At 41.0% G+C, this 15,847-nt stretch overlaps 1 protein-coding gene across 2 annotated transcripts; it reads right to left on the bottom strand.

Moving 5' to 3' along the window:
- Positions 1–3,601: 3,601 nt before the first annotated feature.
- Positions 3,602–15,551, bottom strand: LOC144709754 (period circadian protein). 2 transcript variants are annotated; one of them, XM_078583386.1, is made up of 5 exons: positions 15,533–15,551; positions 15,316–15,452; positions 15,117–15,219; positions 13,786–14,172; positions 3,602–4,017 (listed from the first exon to the last, which is right to left on the bottom strand). In XM_078583386.1, exons 2-5 carry the CDS (start codon positions 15,420–15,422, stop codon positions 3,892–3,894), a joined length of 723 nt encoding a protein of 240 aa, XP_078439512.1. In that variant the 5' UTR covers positions 15,423–15,452; positions 15,533–15,551; the 3' UTR covers positions 3,602–3,891. The 2 variants fall into 2 exon arrangements, with proteins under 2 accessions (XP_078439512.1, XP_078439510.1); XM_078583384.1 differs by having other exon boundaries at positions 15,523–15,541.
- Between the last annotated feature and the right edge of the window lie 296 nt (positions 15,552–15,847).

The raw sequence follows: 15,847 nt of genomic DNA, 5'->3' as shown, positions 1-15,847 counted from the left end.
AAATATATAGGTTCAGTGTTTGTTAAATTTTGTCGTATATAGAACAAGGTAGAATTTTAATGTAAAATTGAATTTTCATCAACTCAAAATGATGGCTTCACTAAGTACCTTTCAAAAACTAAGAATTTATGTCACAGCATGTTCTAAAATTTGACTTAAAGTACATGTGCAGTAAACATTTCCACCAATTTTGTCATCTTTTGGGATGATCAGATGAGAGAGAGAGAGGTAGGGCCTATAATTTTCTTGCTGATAACACCCTAAATTTGGTATTTAATTCAAGTAATTAGCATAATTTTATGCATTTAAAGAGTTTAAAATAGGAGTGTTATCATATATTTACATGTTAGTTCATTTTTCGAAGTAATTTATGATTTTTCCTTAATTTTCTGTTAATTTATGAATTTTTTGGAATTTATTTAAGCTTTGAATAATTCTATTTAAATGTAAATGGCAGGTTTAAATTTAATTTTACTATAAATTAATGTATGGACGAATTACTAAATTTTCTAGATTTTTCTAGAATATCATCAAATTTTTTGGGAGTTTATTTGAGAAAGAAATGAATTTTTAAATAGAAAAATGATACATTTATAATGGAAATAGGCGTTTTAAGCAATTTCTAAAGTTGCAGGGGTTTTTCTTAAATTCCCGTTGCATGCCCTTAAAAGAGCTCTCGGCTGCCTATTGCAGGCGTAACAATCCAATAAAATTATTTCCAGGGTTTTATTCAATTAATCGGAATATTTCTATGATTTTTCTATGGTTTTTAGGAAATAAGGAAGAGAGAGAAAGCAGAGGGGCATATACATAATTATTTTCTGGGCGGTGACAATTTGCACATGCAAATTTTAACAGGGACTTAAGCGCAAAACTCCAAGATGAATACCAGGTGCCACGTGGCCGAACCTCGGCCGTCGGATGAGAATCCGACGGCTTGAATGCGAAGATTCGAATATTCTTTCTAGGCAATAAGTTCACCGCCCGTGCTGCGCATACAACGCGCATGCACAGGAGGTGACATGATTGCATGTGATTGGATCACATTGCTAAAAGCGCACAAGTACATGCAAATCGCAATGTTTTTTGTTATTTTTTATTTTTTTCCCTTATTTCTAGCAGGGGGGTACATGGCGCTGAGGATGAACCCGCCAATTAAAGTTTAAATGCGCCAGCCAATCAGCGAGCGACACGGCATTGCATGTAGAAAAAAAATTAAATTAAATAAATGAAAATTGATCCAACGGCTCAAATTGGTCAATTTTCATTTATTATTAACTTTTAATCCTGAAGTTGGATTGAGGTCATTTTTTAAAGAATTTTCTCATCTCAACCTCCTCTTTCTATCCGTATGGTTGGATCATTCAGATCAAGCCTACTTCGGTGGACAAAAATTAATTACTGATTGGGGTAAAATAATTTTTACCATTTAACCTAAGTATAAAAGCTGAATTTCAAGATGAGGAGGTCATTCAGGAAGGGGCTCTTTCACTGATGAAAGACAGAGAGGAGCCACATCTTGGATCAACCCTATTTGGTACCTTCTTCATTGTATTTGAATTTTAGTGTGATTTGGGCCATGTGTTAGTGAAATTTGTGATTTTTCGTGTTGATCTTAGACTACATTTCTAAATCGCTTGGCTTGAGCGGCATGTACAAGCCTTTACTAGGATTGAGAGGAGAGATTACTAAATTGATCTAGCTATTCCACTTGCACATTAAGAAAAATTATAAAAAAGGTTTAATTTCAAGTTAAGACTAGATTAAGTTAATGAGATAGTAGTAATTTACTTTGGATACTTAGTTCCCCTAAACCCAAATCGAAACTAAATTTTCTTCTTAACCCCTCTATTGGACTACTTTGATCCTTTTTATTGGATAAAAGAAATCAATTTAGTAGTCCCTGATTCTTCTATTCTCCCCATCTCTTGTACCCTCCTTTTTAAATTCTTAATCTAATTAGGGTGATTTGATATTCATTGAAGGTGAAACTAACTCTAATTAGGGTTAAATTATTCAAGTAGATCACTAATTGGATTGCCTTACTATCTTCCTCGGACAATACCCATACTTATCACTATACAACTTAAGTTAGGGTTTTATAAATTTTATTGTTTAAGCTAAAATTAACAGCGACAACAGATTATGAAATTGCATAATTCACCCCTTATTTTTGACTTGTCAATTGCTCTCCTTTATGTTATATCTGCATAAAATGGGCAGAAAGGATATTGCACTTTTGTAGAAAACACCCTATTGTAGTAGACGATTAAGAAAATACACTGCCAAGTGACATGTGTTTAAAACTACCTGAGCAAAGTCAACATTCAGCTAATTAACATGATTATTCTAGCTTTTAAAAGTTTTTTCCACACTTAGGAATTGATGATCAAGTCAATAAGGGAATCACCAATAAACGGGCCACTCCAAGCAAGACTTCAAAACATCCAATGAATATGATCAACAAGCTCACTGGAATCTGATATAATACAACACAGGCATAAGTACGGAAGAAGGCCCAAAAGGACCCAATCTGCAAACACACGCCCGGGCCACAACGACTCCTACTTAAAGCCCCACTCGAGGAAGCTCGGGGCAGGAAATCACACTACTCTTAGCGAGCCCTAGCCAATTCTCCTCGTCATTCCCGTTTCCTTCTCCATCCCAGGAACCTCTTCTACCTCTCACCTTCTTGTGTTGAAGTTACATTGGAACATTTGAATACTAGTTGAAATAGAAGTACATTTTCCACCATCGATCCATCCCCCGATGCAGGACCATATCAGAATATTACATAAAAATAACTCATTGGTCGCAACTTCAAATTAACCAATATAATCTCTCAGTTATGCAATATAGAAGCATGGAGACCCTTTCAGTCAAGCCACGACAAACTTTAACTTTCAATAAGGATAGTCCTCAAGCATAGAAAATTTTCAGCCTAACCAGTTAGGATGTCTGTTAAAGTGTAGCACAAAAATAATAATCGATGGTTAGCAAGTTCATTTTATCAGGTTTTACTTTCAATTAAGATCCTCAACAAACATAGATAATTTTCTGACAAACCTAGAAGAACTTGTAGATTAAATAATCAGAAGAAAACAAAAAACCCTGTCAAACAGATGAACATTATCGGGTTTTACTTTTGATTGAGATAGTCAACAAACGAATAAAATTTTCAGTCAATACTGAAAGAAGTTGCCTTTTAGTTTCTTCCGCAAAAAAAAAAACCATAAATAACAGATTAAGGTTATTAAGTTTTACCTTCAATTTAAACAGTCCATGACAAAAACAATTCAGATAAACCTGGAAGAACTTGCGTATTAAATTATTGCACAAAAAATTAAAATCGCTGTCTGACAGATCTATCAATGTTATAAGGTTTTACTGCCAACTAAGATAGCCAACAAACATAGAAAAAATTCAGCCAATATGGAAGAACTTGCGACATAGGTTAAACCATATAAAAGAACAAAGTTATCAGGTCGTATTTTCAATTGCGACAGTCCAAAAAGATGGAAAATTTTCAGTCCAACCTGGAAGCACTAGAAATTCAAATACTCGAGCACCAAAAAAGAAATGACATGCTTACAGATCCGGGTTGCCTGATGCTTTACTTTTCTATTTATTCCAAAAAAAAAGAAACCTTTCTCAAACCGTTAAGAGCTTGCCGCTTAGGTCCTTTCACAGATAAGGAAAATCACTGACAAGGAAAACCAGGAATAATTTATCAAGTTACACTTCCAATTTGAGTAATACTTCCCCATTGTTAATCCAGGAAGAATCTTTTTCTGTCGTATCCTTTAACCAGGAAGTTTGATGAAGAATTGTTCACAGGACATGCGTGGTCTTTTGACGAGCCAACGACCATAAGGTATTAATCCACTGGAATTAACCGTACAATGCCCGCCATGGCTCCTGAGATTTCCTCTTACCCTTTTCTCTCCAGTTGATGCTTTCCTTGGAAAAACTTAAACGAGTTAACTTTGCCAAATACTCACCAATCTGGGTTATTTCCTGCAAAGAAAAAAAACTTCCAGATTATTGACTACGAACATACCATAGTGGGACACATTTCATTTAAGTGAACAAATGACGATAAGTTTAGTTTTCACATGCCCTCCTTTAAGTGAACCCTAATTATGATAAGAACCTCAATCTAGGTTTGTATCGAGAGGGGAAAGTAGAGGGCGAGGCGAGGTGAAAATTCCCGGGGCAGGAGAGTCGAAATGCGAATTATAGGAGGGGTCGAACAGAGGAGGTACGGATTGACCAGGGACAAGCTGCCTAATGACGCGATGAAGGGTTGACGATCGCGGGGACAGCGATCGTCGGAGCCTAGGAGAGAACTGAATGGCAAGGGTAGGGGATCGGATTGGAGGGAAGCCAGCTGAAGATCTGGTCAGACGATCACAGGGATAGGGAATCGTTGGACGCTCAAGGGGACAGGACCAAGAAAGGGAGGATCGAGATAGTAAGCCAAGAGGCCGATCTTACCTTAAGTTTTGACTGCCGCCTCAAGGGAAGGCTATCTATATTTATAAGTGTGAGATCTGGAGATTGGAAGGAGATTCGGAAAGTGATTGTAAACAGAAATAAACTCGTATTATTCCTTATAGAAACCTAATACTTACACAGTGTATTACATTGGCTTTTATAGCCACTTAGACACGAAGAGAAAATACCCGTTGGACTCCAACGGTCACATTATACTTGGGTTTATTAGCAGGCACTTACGGGCCCAATGGGCCTGTGGAGCTAACACCCCCCCTCAAGTTGGGTATAGATGTTGAACATGCCCAACTTGGACACCAATGCTTGAAAGTGAGGGCCAGGAAGGCCCTTGGTGAAAACGTCAGCAACTTGCTCCAGAATAGGGATATAGTGTGGGACAATAAACCCATCATCGATGCTTTGCTTAATGTAGTGTCGGGCTACTCTGGCATGCTTGGTCCGTTCATGTTGGACTGGATTCTTGGCCATGGCAATGGCCGATTTACTGTCTGAATAAAGATGTATCCCTGTCCCAGGGAATAGATGTAAGTCTTGTAAAATGTCTTTGAGCCACATGCCCTCGCAAACGCCCTTCTTCAAGGCACGAAGTTCAGCCTCAGCACTTGAGAGGGAGACTTCTTTCTGTTTCTTGCTGCGCCAGGTAACCAGGTTACCTCCAAGAAAGCTGCAATATCCCGAGGTGGATCGGCTATCCTCAAACGAGCCAGCATAATCAGAATCGGTGTAGATAACTACGCTCGGGTCTCCTCCCTTCCGAAACAAAAGACCTTGCCCAATAGAGCCTTTAAGATAAGCAAGAATTCGATCAGCTGCTCGTTGATGTGACTCCTGGGGTTCACTCATAAACTGACTCAGTGAGTTAACTGCAAATGCGATATCAGGACGAGTATGGTTGAGATATAATAATCGTCCAATAAGTCTCTGAAACGACGTTTTGTTGACGGGGGCATCTTTGTCATGCTGTTCAGCTTTCAGCTTAACATTGATGTCAACAGGGGTAGCAGCTGGACGACAGTCCAATTTACCTGTTTCCCGCAATAAATCCAGGATGTATTTGTGTTGTGACAATAAAATCCCCGTCTAAGAATATGCCACCTTGATACCCAAGAAAAATATTCTTTAGCATTATCGGTCCTTTGCCTTCTCACCGTTTTTCCAAACTGAGTATTAATCATTTCGCAAAAGAGAGTAATGATTGATGGAACTTCAGATTTGGATTTCAGTATATATACCCACGTATATCTGGTGAAATCATCCACAAACAAAATGAACCATCTGTGCTGGAAGAGACCAGTGGTGTAACAAGGTCCCCATACATCACTATGAACACATTCAAATGCAGCGGAAGATCGATGATTTGAAACAGGAAAAACAGTTCTTTTGTGTTTAGCAAATTGGCAAGACTCACAAATCAGATTGTCAATGATAATCCCCTTAAACAGGTTGGGGTATACGTGTTTCAAAAGGGGAAATGAAGGATGTCCTAGTCGCCGATGAAGGAGGATGACCCGTTCTTCGCTCTTGGTGTTGTAGACCACCTTTTGGCTATCGTCCTCCTCTAGGCCGTCTAGTAGGAGAAGTCCCCCTTCCTGTCTAACAGACGAAATCTTCTTCCCGGTGTCCTTTATGCACAAAAAACAGGAATCGGAGTCGAGGGTAAATCTCCATCCAGTGTCAACAACTAACTGTGTTAGGGAAAGTAAGTTTGCTTTTAATTCAGGTACGTGTAAAACATCCTTTAGTAGTACTCCTTTGATAAAAACGGTCCCTCTTCCTTCAATTCTTAAAATCCCACCATTAGCAGTGAAAACCTTATGATCGCTGGAAACTGAGTCATATGATTTAAAGAGGGATCTTTGGGGTGACATGTGGTCTGTCGCCCCTGAATCCAAAATCCAGGATGATGCTATAGGACTAACATTATTGTAAGTAGTGAAAGCAAAGAGCTCACTGTCAGCAGACAGCCTTTTAGTTCTTTTTTATGTTATTTCCACTTTCTTTTATTAAAACCTTAGAAGTCTTGTTATTGTAGAAATACCCTTATGATGGTGGATCCATCATATTGGGTCTGCGAGACCCAATAATTGTAAACCCAGTTAAATACTGGGAAACCTTTTTGCATCGTTAAGGGTTTCTATTTTTTTGTTGAATCTGTCTCTCTCCTCCTCTCACTCTCTCTGGCGGCTAGGGTTTGGGCAGATGGAGAAGCCACACAACTGCAGGATCAGCTAGAAGCTGACATGGTATCAGAGCCTTGCAAGGATCTACGTTCCACAAGCGAGACCCAACATTGACTGCCGACCTATCTTTCCATTCTGACCAAAGCGGGACAGAATAGGATTCATTTGCAAGGAGGGAGAAGAATCAACCTATGGCTAGCTCGGGGACTACACAAGGCGTCAGACAAATGCCAGAGTTGGTCCAAGAATATGATCGGTCAACACATATCATCTTTCCTGGAGTCCCAGAGCAGCTACGATATGATGGGCTCAACATATTACATTGCGGCCAATACATTGAGCTTATTCTGGAAGGTATGGACCTTTCAGATCACTTATTTGTTTCCAAGAATCCTACAGATCCAGGATACAAAGTCTGGAAACGAGAGGATGCATTAATCCGTGCATGGCTCCTACGGAGTATGGCGGGAGAAGAGTACAAGAATTTTCTGCTCCTTAAAACAGCAAAAGACATATGGGATCATGCCCAAAAAGGAAGCTCCAAGGGTAGAGACTGGAGGATCTATCGCCTGGTGACCAGAGCAGCCAATCTGACTCAGGGTGAGAGAAATGTAACATCCTATGTCAATGAGCTGCAGTCTATATGGAGAGAGATAGACCACTATCGCCCTGTGAGGAATCCAAATTATGAGGAGTGGGCTTATGTATTGAAGGACAGATTATATAAATTCCTTATGGGTTTGAATGGTGAATATGAAGCTGTGAGAAGCCAAATCCTAAACCGAGAAAAGGTTCCGGCCTCGAAGAAGCTATTCGACTTATACGGGAAGAAGAAGAGAGATTCAGTGTGGTTTCAGAACCACTGGCGGGAGATAGCGGCACAGGTCTTATGTCCAAGACGGTGCCACAGAAGACACAACCGACCCAGACCAGTCAGAAGAATCAAAAATTCCAACCGAAGGATGGGTTATTTTGCAAGTACTGCAAGAGACGAAATCATAACATTGACCAATGCTGGAAGCTACATGGAAAACCAGCATGCACAGGTCAAGCAAATAATGTTATCTCCCAGGAAGAAATCAAGGACGATTTTGAAGAAACAAGCTCAATAGATCGAAAGACCTCTCAAGCTGCCCCAGGAAGTGAACTGAGCATTCTAAAAGAAGAAGTTGAAAGGCTGAAGATTATGCTCGGCTCTACATCTATAGCGAGATCAGGTGATCATCTACTTTCAACAGTATTTTATTCATCTCCTCTCCATCTGGACTGGATAGTCGACTCAGGGGCAACAGATCATATGACCCCAAACAAGCATATTTTCACCATGTACTCCCTGTGTGCTACTCCAAGGAACGTTCTTACTGCCGGTGGAGAGGTTCTTCCTGTGTCCGGAATTGGAACTGTCCACATCAATCACCTGGGGCTTCTTAGAGAAGTTTGGCATGTGCCAGGGCTGCAAGCACAACTCATATCCCCTCAACGACTAGTGAAAGATATTAAATGTGCCTTGATCTTGAATTCTGATGAGTGTTTCTTATTTGACAAGGTACTCAACCGAAGGATTGGATCTGTTAAGATGAAGAATGGGCTTCTCAAGTAGAAGACGATCCTGGAGATGCTCTGATGGTGGGGAGCTCCAAGTCTACACTAAAAAGGAGCATAGCTGCTGAACCTGAAAAGCTTAAAGAAATCGAACTTTTGCATTCTAGAACGGGACATCCGTCTTTTGATGTTTTAGAAAGGATGTTTCCTAGTTGTGTAAAAACAAGTGGTTTATCAAATTTATTTTGTGATGCATGTCAGTTCGGAAAACACAAGCGAGCTTCTTTTTCTGGCAGCAGTGAAAGGAAGCACCGTCCATTTGATATGGTTCATAGTGATATTTGGGGACCTTGTAGAACTCCATCTATCACAGGGAAGAGCTGGTTTCTTATCCTTGTTGATGATTGTACTAGAATGACATGGGTACACTTATTTAAATATAAGTCTGAAGTATCCAAGATTGTTCAAGATTTTTGCACATTGATAAAGAATCAGTATTCTATCACTATTAAGAAATTTCGATCTGACAATGCCAAAGATTATTTCAACAGCTCATTGACCACTTATTTCAATGATCAGGGTATAATCCATGAGTCTTCTTGTGTAAATACTCCTCAGCAGAATGGGATTGCAGAGAGGAAGATTGGGCATGTGATTGCCACTACCAGGACATTACTCTTCCAAGGCCGAGTTCCACGTCAATTCTGGGTTGATGCTGTTCTTACAGCCGTATATTTGATTAACCGACTTCCGTTAAGAAAACTAGAATATAAAAGCCCCCTTGAATTGATGTCGCTTTATTTTCCAGAAGTCAAAATAAGTTCCTCTATTCCACTGAGAGTCTTCGGATGTGAAGCCTTCGTTCATGTCCATAGTCCTGGTAGCAAGCTCACTCCACGATCAATTAAGTGTATATTTCTGGGATACTCATCTACCCAGAAAGGTTACAAATGCTACAGCCCAATATTGAGGAGATTCTTCATCTCTGCAGATGTGACTTTCAATGAAGACAATACGTATTACAGTCTATCAAGCAACAACAATGAAGAAGAATTGAAGCATGTTCCAGGTTCTCTTACAACAAGGGGTAACGAAATAGAAGATGGCTACAATGTGGGATCTGCATCAGGTCCGGAGAGTCAATGGCAGAAGAAGACTCAGTATATTCCCGAGGAACTACAAGGACCCAGTCAAATTATTTCTGAGAACGATAATGTTGAAATTTCTCCTATACATATTTCACTGCCTGAAGGGGAAGCAGAAAATCTCAATGTTGACGAGGAAATACAAGTCGAAGAGGAGTTGCAGAATGACGATCTGGGCTGGCCAATTGCTCTCAGGAAAGGGAGGCGGACATGTACTCGGCATGGCAGGTATCCTCTGTCACATGTTGTTAGTTATGAAAGAGTCACTCCAAGCTATCGTGCATGTCTTACCAATGTTGACAAGGAAGACATACCAATTAACGTTGAAGAGGCAATGAAGATCCCAAGGTGGAGAGATGCAATGGAAGCAGAAATGGAAGCATTACGAAAGAATAACACATGGGAGGTAGTGCCAGCACCAAACAACCAGAAGATAGTAGGCTGTAGATGGGTGTATACCATCAAATATAATTCAGATGGCTCAATTGAGCGCTATAAGGCGAGACTGGTCGCCAAAGGCTACACTCAGTCATACGGAATTGACTACAAAGAGACATTTGCTCCTGTCGCGAAGCTAAACACTGTAAGAATTCTCATAGCAGTGGCTGCAAAGTTGGGATGGCAGATGCACCAATACGACGTTAAAAATGTGTTCCTACATGGTGACCTTGAAGAAGAGGTATATATGGACTTACCCCCTGGATATAATGGTGAACAAGGGGGGAGGAAGGTGTGCCGTCTCAAGAAAGCTCTATATGGGTTGAAACAATCACCCAGAGCTTGGTTTGGAAGATTCTCCACGTATATGAAAGGAATGGGTTATAGACAAAGTAACTGGGATCATACTCTGTTTATCAAGCATTCCACCTCCGGGGGAATTGTGATTCTCTTGGAGTATGTTGACGACATCATAATTTCAGGTGATAATTATGAAGAGATCCAGCACCTGAGTAGCCAGCTGAGCAAGGTTTTTGATATTAAATCTCTTGGCCAACTACGGTATTTCCTGGGAATTGAAATTGCTTATTCTGATGAAGGGATTTTTATATCACAAAGGAAATATACATTAGATCTCTTATATGAGACAGGTATGGCTGGGTGCAAACCTTCAAGTACTCCAATTGATCCAAACATTAAGCTTGGTACTTGTGAAGATGCTGCCCCTGTCAACAAAGATCAGTACCAACGTCTGGTTGGTAAGCTGATATATCTGAGTCATACAAGACCAGACATAGCATTTGCGGTGGGAGTTCTGAGCCAATTTATGCATAGCCCAAGGGAACCTCATCTGAATGCAGCACACAGAATCCTGTCGTATTTGAAAGGTACAGCAGGACAAGGCCTTCTGTTTAAAGGAGGTGGAGATACGTTTCTAGAAATGTACACCGATGCAGACTATGGAGGATCAATCCTAGATAGAAGATCGACATCGGGATATTGTTCCTTCATTGGAGGAAGCCTTACTACATGGAGGAGTAAGAAGCAAGATGTTGTGTCAAGGTCGAGCTCTGAGGCTGAACTCAGGGCATTAGCCAAAGGAATATGTGAAGCACTTTGGATAAAAGGAGTACTGGAAGACCTGAGAGCCTACCACGAGGGACCAATTATACTTCACTGTGACAACAAGTCAGCTATCGACATTGCACATAATCCTGTTCAACATGACCGCACAAAGCATGTCGAGATTGACAGACATTTCATCCGTGAGAAAATTGACACAGGCATAATCAAGATAAAGTATGTCCAGTCAGCAGATCAGGCAGCAGACATCCTTACCAAAGGCTTACCTGGAAGCATATTTCAAAGGCTGACGAGCAAGCTGGGCATGGCGAATATATATACCTCCTAGCTTGAGGGGGGGTGTCAGCAGACAGCCTTTTAGTTCTTTTTTATGTTATTTCCACTTTCTTTTATTAAAACCTTAGAAGTTTTGTTATTGTAGAAATACCCTTATGATGGTGGATCCATCGTATTGGGTCTGCGAGACCCAATAATTGTAAACCCAGTTAAATACTGGGAAACCTTTTTGCATCGTTAAGGGTTTCTATTTTTTTGTTGAATCTGTCTCTCTCCTCCTCTCACTCTCTCTGGCGGCTAGGGTTTGGGCAGATGGAGAAGCCACACAACTGCAGGATCAGCTAGAAGCTGACACTCACCTGATCTGACTAATGATGTGGAGCTTATCTTCTGTAGAATTTTACTCATCTCAGATTGGATGAGCTTTTGAATTTCGCCCCCATCATTGCTCTTCTTGGTGGAGGGATCTCCCCCTTCACTTGCAACATAAGCCTTTTTCTGGTCTCTCGGTACCCAGAGACCTTTTCGGATCTGCTCCTCCTTCCATGCCAATTTCCTGCAGTCTTTTTTCACGTGGCCTTCCTTCCTGCAATAGCCACAAACGAGTGGTTCTGGAGGATTACCTTCCTTTGGAGTTACTTTAGGAGTCTGTGGAGGGGGTGCCGCAGAGCTTGAATTATTCCGTGGCTCACCCCTTTTGGCTAGGTGAGCTACAGAAGTCGGAGTAGTAGATTCTTCATCTTTAAGCGTCAATTTTCTCCGTCGTTCTGCTCCTTGCAGTTCGGAGATAGCTTCTGCTAGTGTCGGAAATCTTTCTCGATGTAGCAGTTGACTTCGTAAATTTTCGTATTCGGGGTTTAAACCCATCAAGAAGGTGAGTGTTCTGAACTTGACCTCTCGGAGATAGGATGGTGAATTCTTATCTCCTGTGGGCCAGAGAAGATCTAGTTCTCTCCAAATAGCCTTGAGCTTTGCTGAATATGAGGATATGGACATACTGCCTTGCTTCAGTGTTCTTTCCTGTTCCCGGAGGCCAAAAACGCGGAAGTCGCTGTGGGTCTCTGCACAAGATTTATTAATTTCTTCCCAAAGATCTCGAACGCAGTCTATAAGAAGGTAGTTGTCTCTTTGTTCTTCTTCCATATTCCGTATCATCCAATTCACAATGAAGGCCTCCTCCGACTCCCAAATATATAATTTTCTATCATCTTCTGATGGGGCATCTTCCGTTAGGTGTTTGCCCAAGTATGCAGCTTTGAGGGACCTTTGAGCAAGAGTAACCCATTTTTTCCCATTGATCCCATTATATTTCATATCCAGATCAGGTAATATCAACCTGTTCTGGGTTGTAATATCCGCCTCCTTGGTAGAAGATATTGAGGTCTCTGGTTCCCCTTCCAACATTTTGGACCGGGATTTGCCTCCCATGGAATCTAAACGACTGGTAAACAAAGTTGGGTGAATGAAGAATTACCAGTCAAAGCAGTTGACGGTTATTGCTCCAAGAAGACACATGCGCCGAATGAATACGGCCCGTAGTTAAGAAAAATCGCCGAATGGATACGGCACCAGCTGAAAGCAGTGGCACAGGTATAGTCGCCGAATAGATACGGCCCACCAATAGTCGCAAAGTACTTGTCTTCAGAGGTTGCGATCGAGGCTGCAGAACGCCGCCGAGAGCAGCTTCCCGTCTGAAATCAGATGGATTTCTGTCGATAACGATCGAGACCACAGAATGCCACCGAGAACAGCTCCACGGCCGAAATCTGGCTATTTTTCGTCGATAACGATCGAGATCGCAGAACTCCGCCGAGAACAGCTCCACGGCCGGAAAAAATTCGATTTCCGTAAGCAAAGGATGCCGGAAACACGTCGGAGATTTGACGAGGGCGATTTCCTCCGGGGAATAGGATTCCGCGAGAGGGCTTCCGAGTTCTCACGGCCCTTCAATCCTTCAAAACGAAAAATTCTAGGATCTGCTCTGATACCATGTGAGATCTGGAGATTGGAAGGAGATTCGGAAAGTGATTGTAAACAAAAATAAACTCGTATTTTTCCTTATAGAAACCTAATACTTACACAGTGTATTACATTGGCTTTTATAGCCACTTAGACACGAAGAGAAAATACCCGTTGGACTCCAACGGTCATCTCATGACCGTGGGAGTCCAACGGTCACATTATACTTGGGTTTATTAGCAGGCACTTACGGGCCCAATGGGCCTGTGGAGCTAACAATAAGAAAAGGAAGCAATCTACCCTAAACATGAGATGACTAAAGTGCCCCTAGTGGACTAAAATGCCTCAGATACCCTTGGGGGTGGAGGATCATATCAAAATACAAGGTTCACAGATTTTATTGTTGATCAATGGGAAACCATAAATGCTGTTTTCCCATCCGGTTTTCCATCAAATAAAAGGCTTTGGAAAAAAAATTATTCACTCAGATAAACAACTAAGAGTTCAGTGAAGCTTCCTCGCAGGAGTAACATTTTAAAACTCTACCCGTCTAAGAAATGCAGGCCTTCCCAAGCAAGGGAACTAACCAAAAAGATACACAAATTCACCAGAAGTTCTAAACATAGTTCAAAGAAAAAAAGAATCACCTGAAGATCCTGACCGCTGGCAGATAGGCCCCCCTGATCAACATTTGCACCAATCAGAAGGGAAGGAAGCTTTAGTATTTGGAGCATCAGCACTAAGCATGAAAAAACTTCACACTTGAGAACGAATGATGGGGGCTTTGGAGTTCCAGAAAGAAATTCCTCAGTTATCTCGGTCGCTGGACTGACTTCAACACCAAAAATTGCCGCCGCGCCATCAAACATCATGGATTTCTTGGAATCCTGATCGAATTTCAGTGATGCTTGAGGAATTGGTAGTAAGATTATAGGAGGGTCAGACGTACACTGTGACATAATCAACTCCATGATCTCATTAGCTGCGCATGCAGCTACCGGTGGTTGAAAATTTGGCAGCAGTATTATCGTGACCTACAATGAGATCCAAAATTATAAGAGTATGATAATCCACAAAAGAAAACCAGTACCCAAGTCCAGGAACGAAATTTTAAGAAAAGAAATCTGTATATTCGACTTGGACCCATAACCAAAATTAGGAGAATATGAACATTGAGAAAAATAAAACGAGTTCCCAAGTCCTGGACACGATATCTTGAGTAAATACTCACCCTCTCCCTTGACATATTTAAGAATTACAAGAGATATATGCGTAGATAACTTCAGAGAAGCAAAGACGAGACACAAGTATTCTTGTAACTAACGATGACGTAAAAAATTACAAAAGTATGAACATCCAGAAAAAGAAAACGAACATCCGAGTCTAGGGAATGTGATCTTCAGTCAAGATGTCAGTATATTCACCCTCGCACATTGTAGATTTACAAATTTCTAGAGAAATGTGTGACTATAAGAACAAAGAAACAAAGGCAAGGCAGAAGGAGTATTATCGCCACCTAGAATGACGCCCAAAATTACAAGCGTAAGAACATCAAGAAGAAGAAATAAATTCCCAAGTCAAGTGAACGCTATGTTAAGTAACTTCATCCTTTGTGATTCATAGCTTTAAGAATTGCCAGATACATACATGAATAAAGAGAGATAGAAGAAATACAGGAACTATTATCGTAACCTATGAAGATGCTCACAACTACGAGCGAATGAACATCCAGAAAAAGAAAACGAATTATCAAGACCGGGGAATGCTACATGAAAAGAAGGAAATCTGTGTATTCACCCTCTCCGATTAATAGAATTAATAAATAACAGAGATACACATGAACACAAAGACAGAGAAGCAAAGAAAACCTACGACATTAGATGACAATGAACATCCAGAAAATGCAAATCTTTAACAAAAAAAAACCGTACATCTGATCCTTTCGATTAAAAATTTAACAATTACCATAAATAAGTACCTGATGCGATCCGGATTTATCGACGAAGTCAATCCGAGAGCAAGGATCTGCAGCATCCTTGACCCCATATTTTTCCAGCGAGAGGTGGATGTTTGACTGTTTTCTGAATCAGAAAATAAACCCAATAAGCACAAGTTAAGACCCGAAAAAAAAAACCCAAAACAACGAAATCGGCAACAAAGGAAGATGGGTTTTCCACCTCGAGAGGTCAGACCCAGGGCTCACACGGAGGCTATCGGAGATGGCGACGCCAAGACCGGCTTCATCGTTGACGAGAATGACTGTCTTCTTCTGGGCTGTCTTCATTCTTCTCTCTTCAGCTACGTGTGCTTGCTTCTGACAAGAAAGCTCAAAACTTTAATACTGGGTATATAGAGAGATTTGAGATAGAGTGTAACAGGGTTACAGGGCAGAACTCAGCAGTTTAGCAGCTCACCAGCCTTGATCTTGTAAACTTGACAGGACAGAACTCGCTTTTATAGTTCAGGATCGTCCTGGACGTGCACGATGGATGGGATGGGACGGAAATCGTCTCGTCCGACATCCAGAATCAGTGCAGGGACACGGACGGGACAATTTTTTTTTCCAGGACGAAAAAGTCGTCCCGTCCGCGACCCGACTTTGCCAGTTTTGTCCCGTCCAGAGAAAAACCATCCCGTCCCTTGTTCCGGACGAAAAAAATCATGTTTGAAAATTTTGATATAATTTTCTAAGTTTTTTAGGGAAATATA

This window comes from Wolffia australiana, chromosome 11 (genome assembly GCF_029677425.1).
Source record: "Wolffia australiana isolate 7733 chromosome 11, ASM2967742v1".
Lineage (NCBI taxonomy): Eukaryota > Viridiplantae > Streptophyta > Magnoliopsida > Alismatales > Araceae > Wolffia > Wolffia australiana.
This window is presented reverse-complemented; position numbering and strand designations above follow the sequence as displayed.

What these genes read in the sequence shown, in the direction of transcription:
- LOC144709754 (XM_078583386.1), bottom strand. Translation starts at nt 15,422, where the DNA reads ATGAAGACAGCCCAGAAGAAGACAGTCATTCTCGTCAACGATGAAGCC. An exon ending in CCTGGGTCTGACCTCTCGAG is followed by an intron (nt 15,220 to 15,315) that starts GTGGAAAACCCA and finishes TTTCTGATTCAG; the next exon opens with AAAACAGTCAAACATCCACC. An exon ending in CCAGCGGTCAGGATCTTCAG is followed by an intron (nt 4,018 to 13,785) that starts GTGATTCTTTTT and finishes TTTTCTTTGCAG; the next exon opens with GAAATAACCCAGATTGGTGA.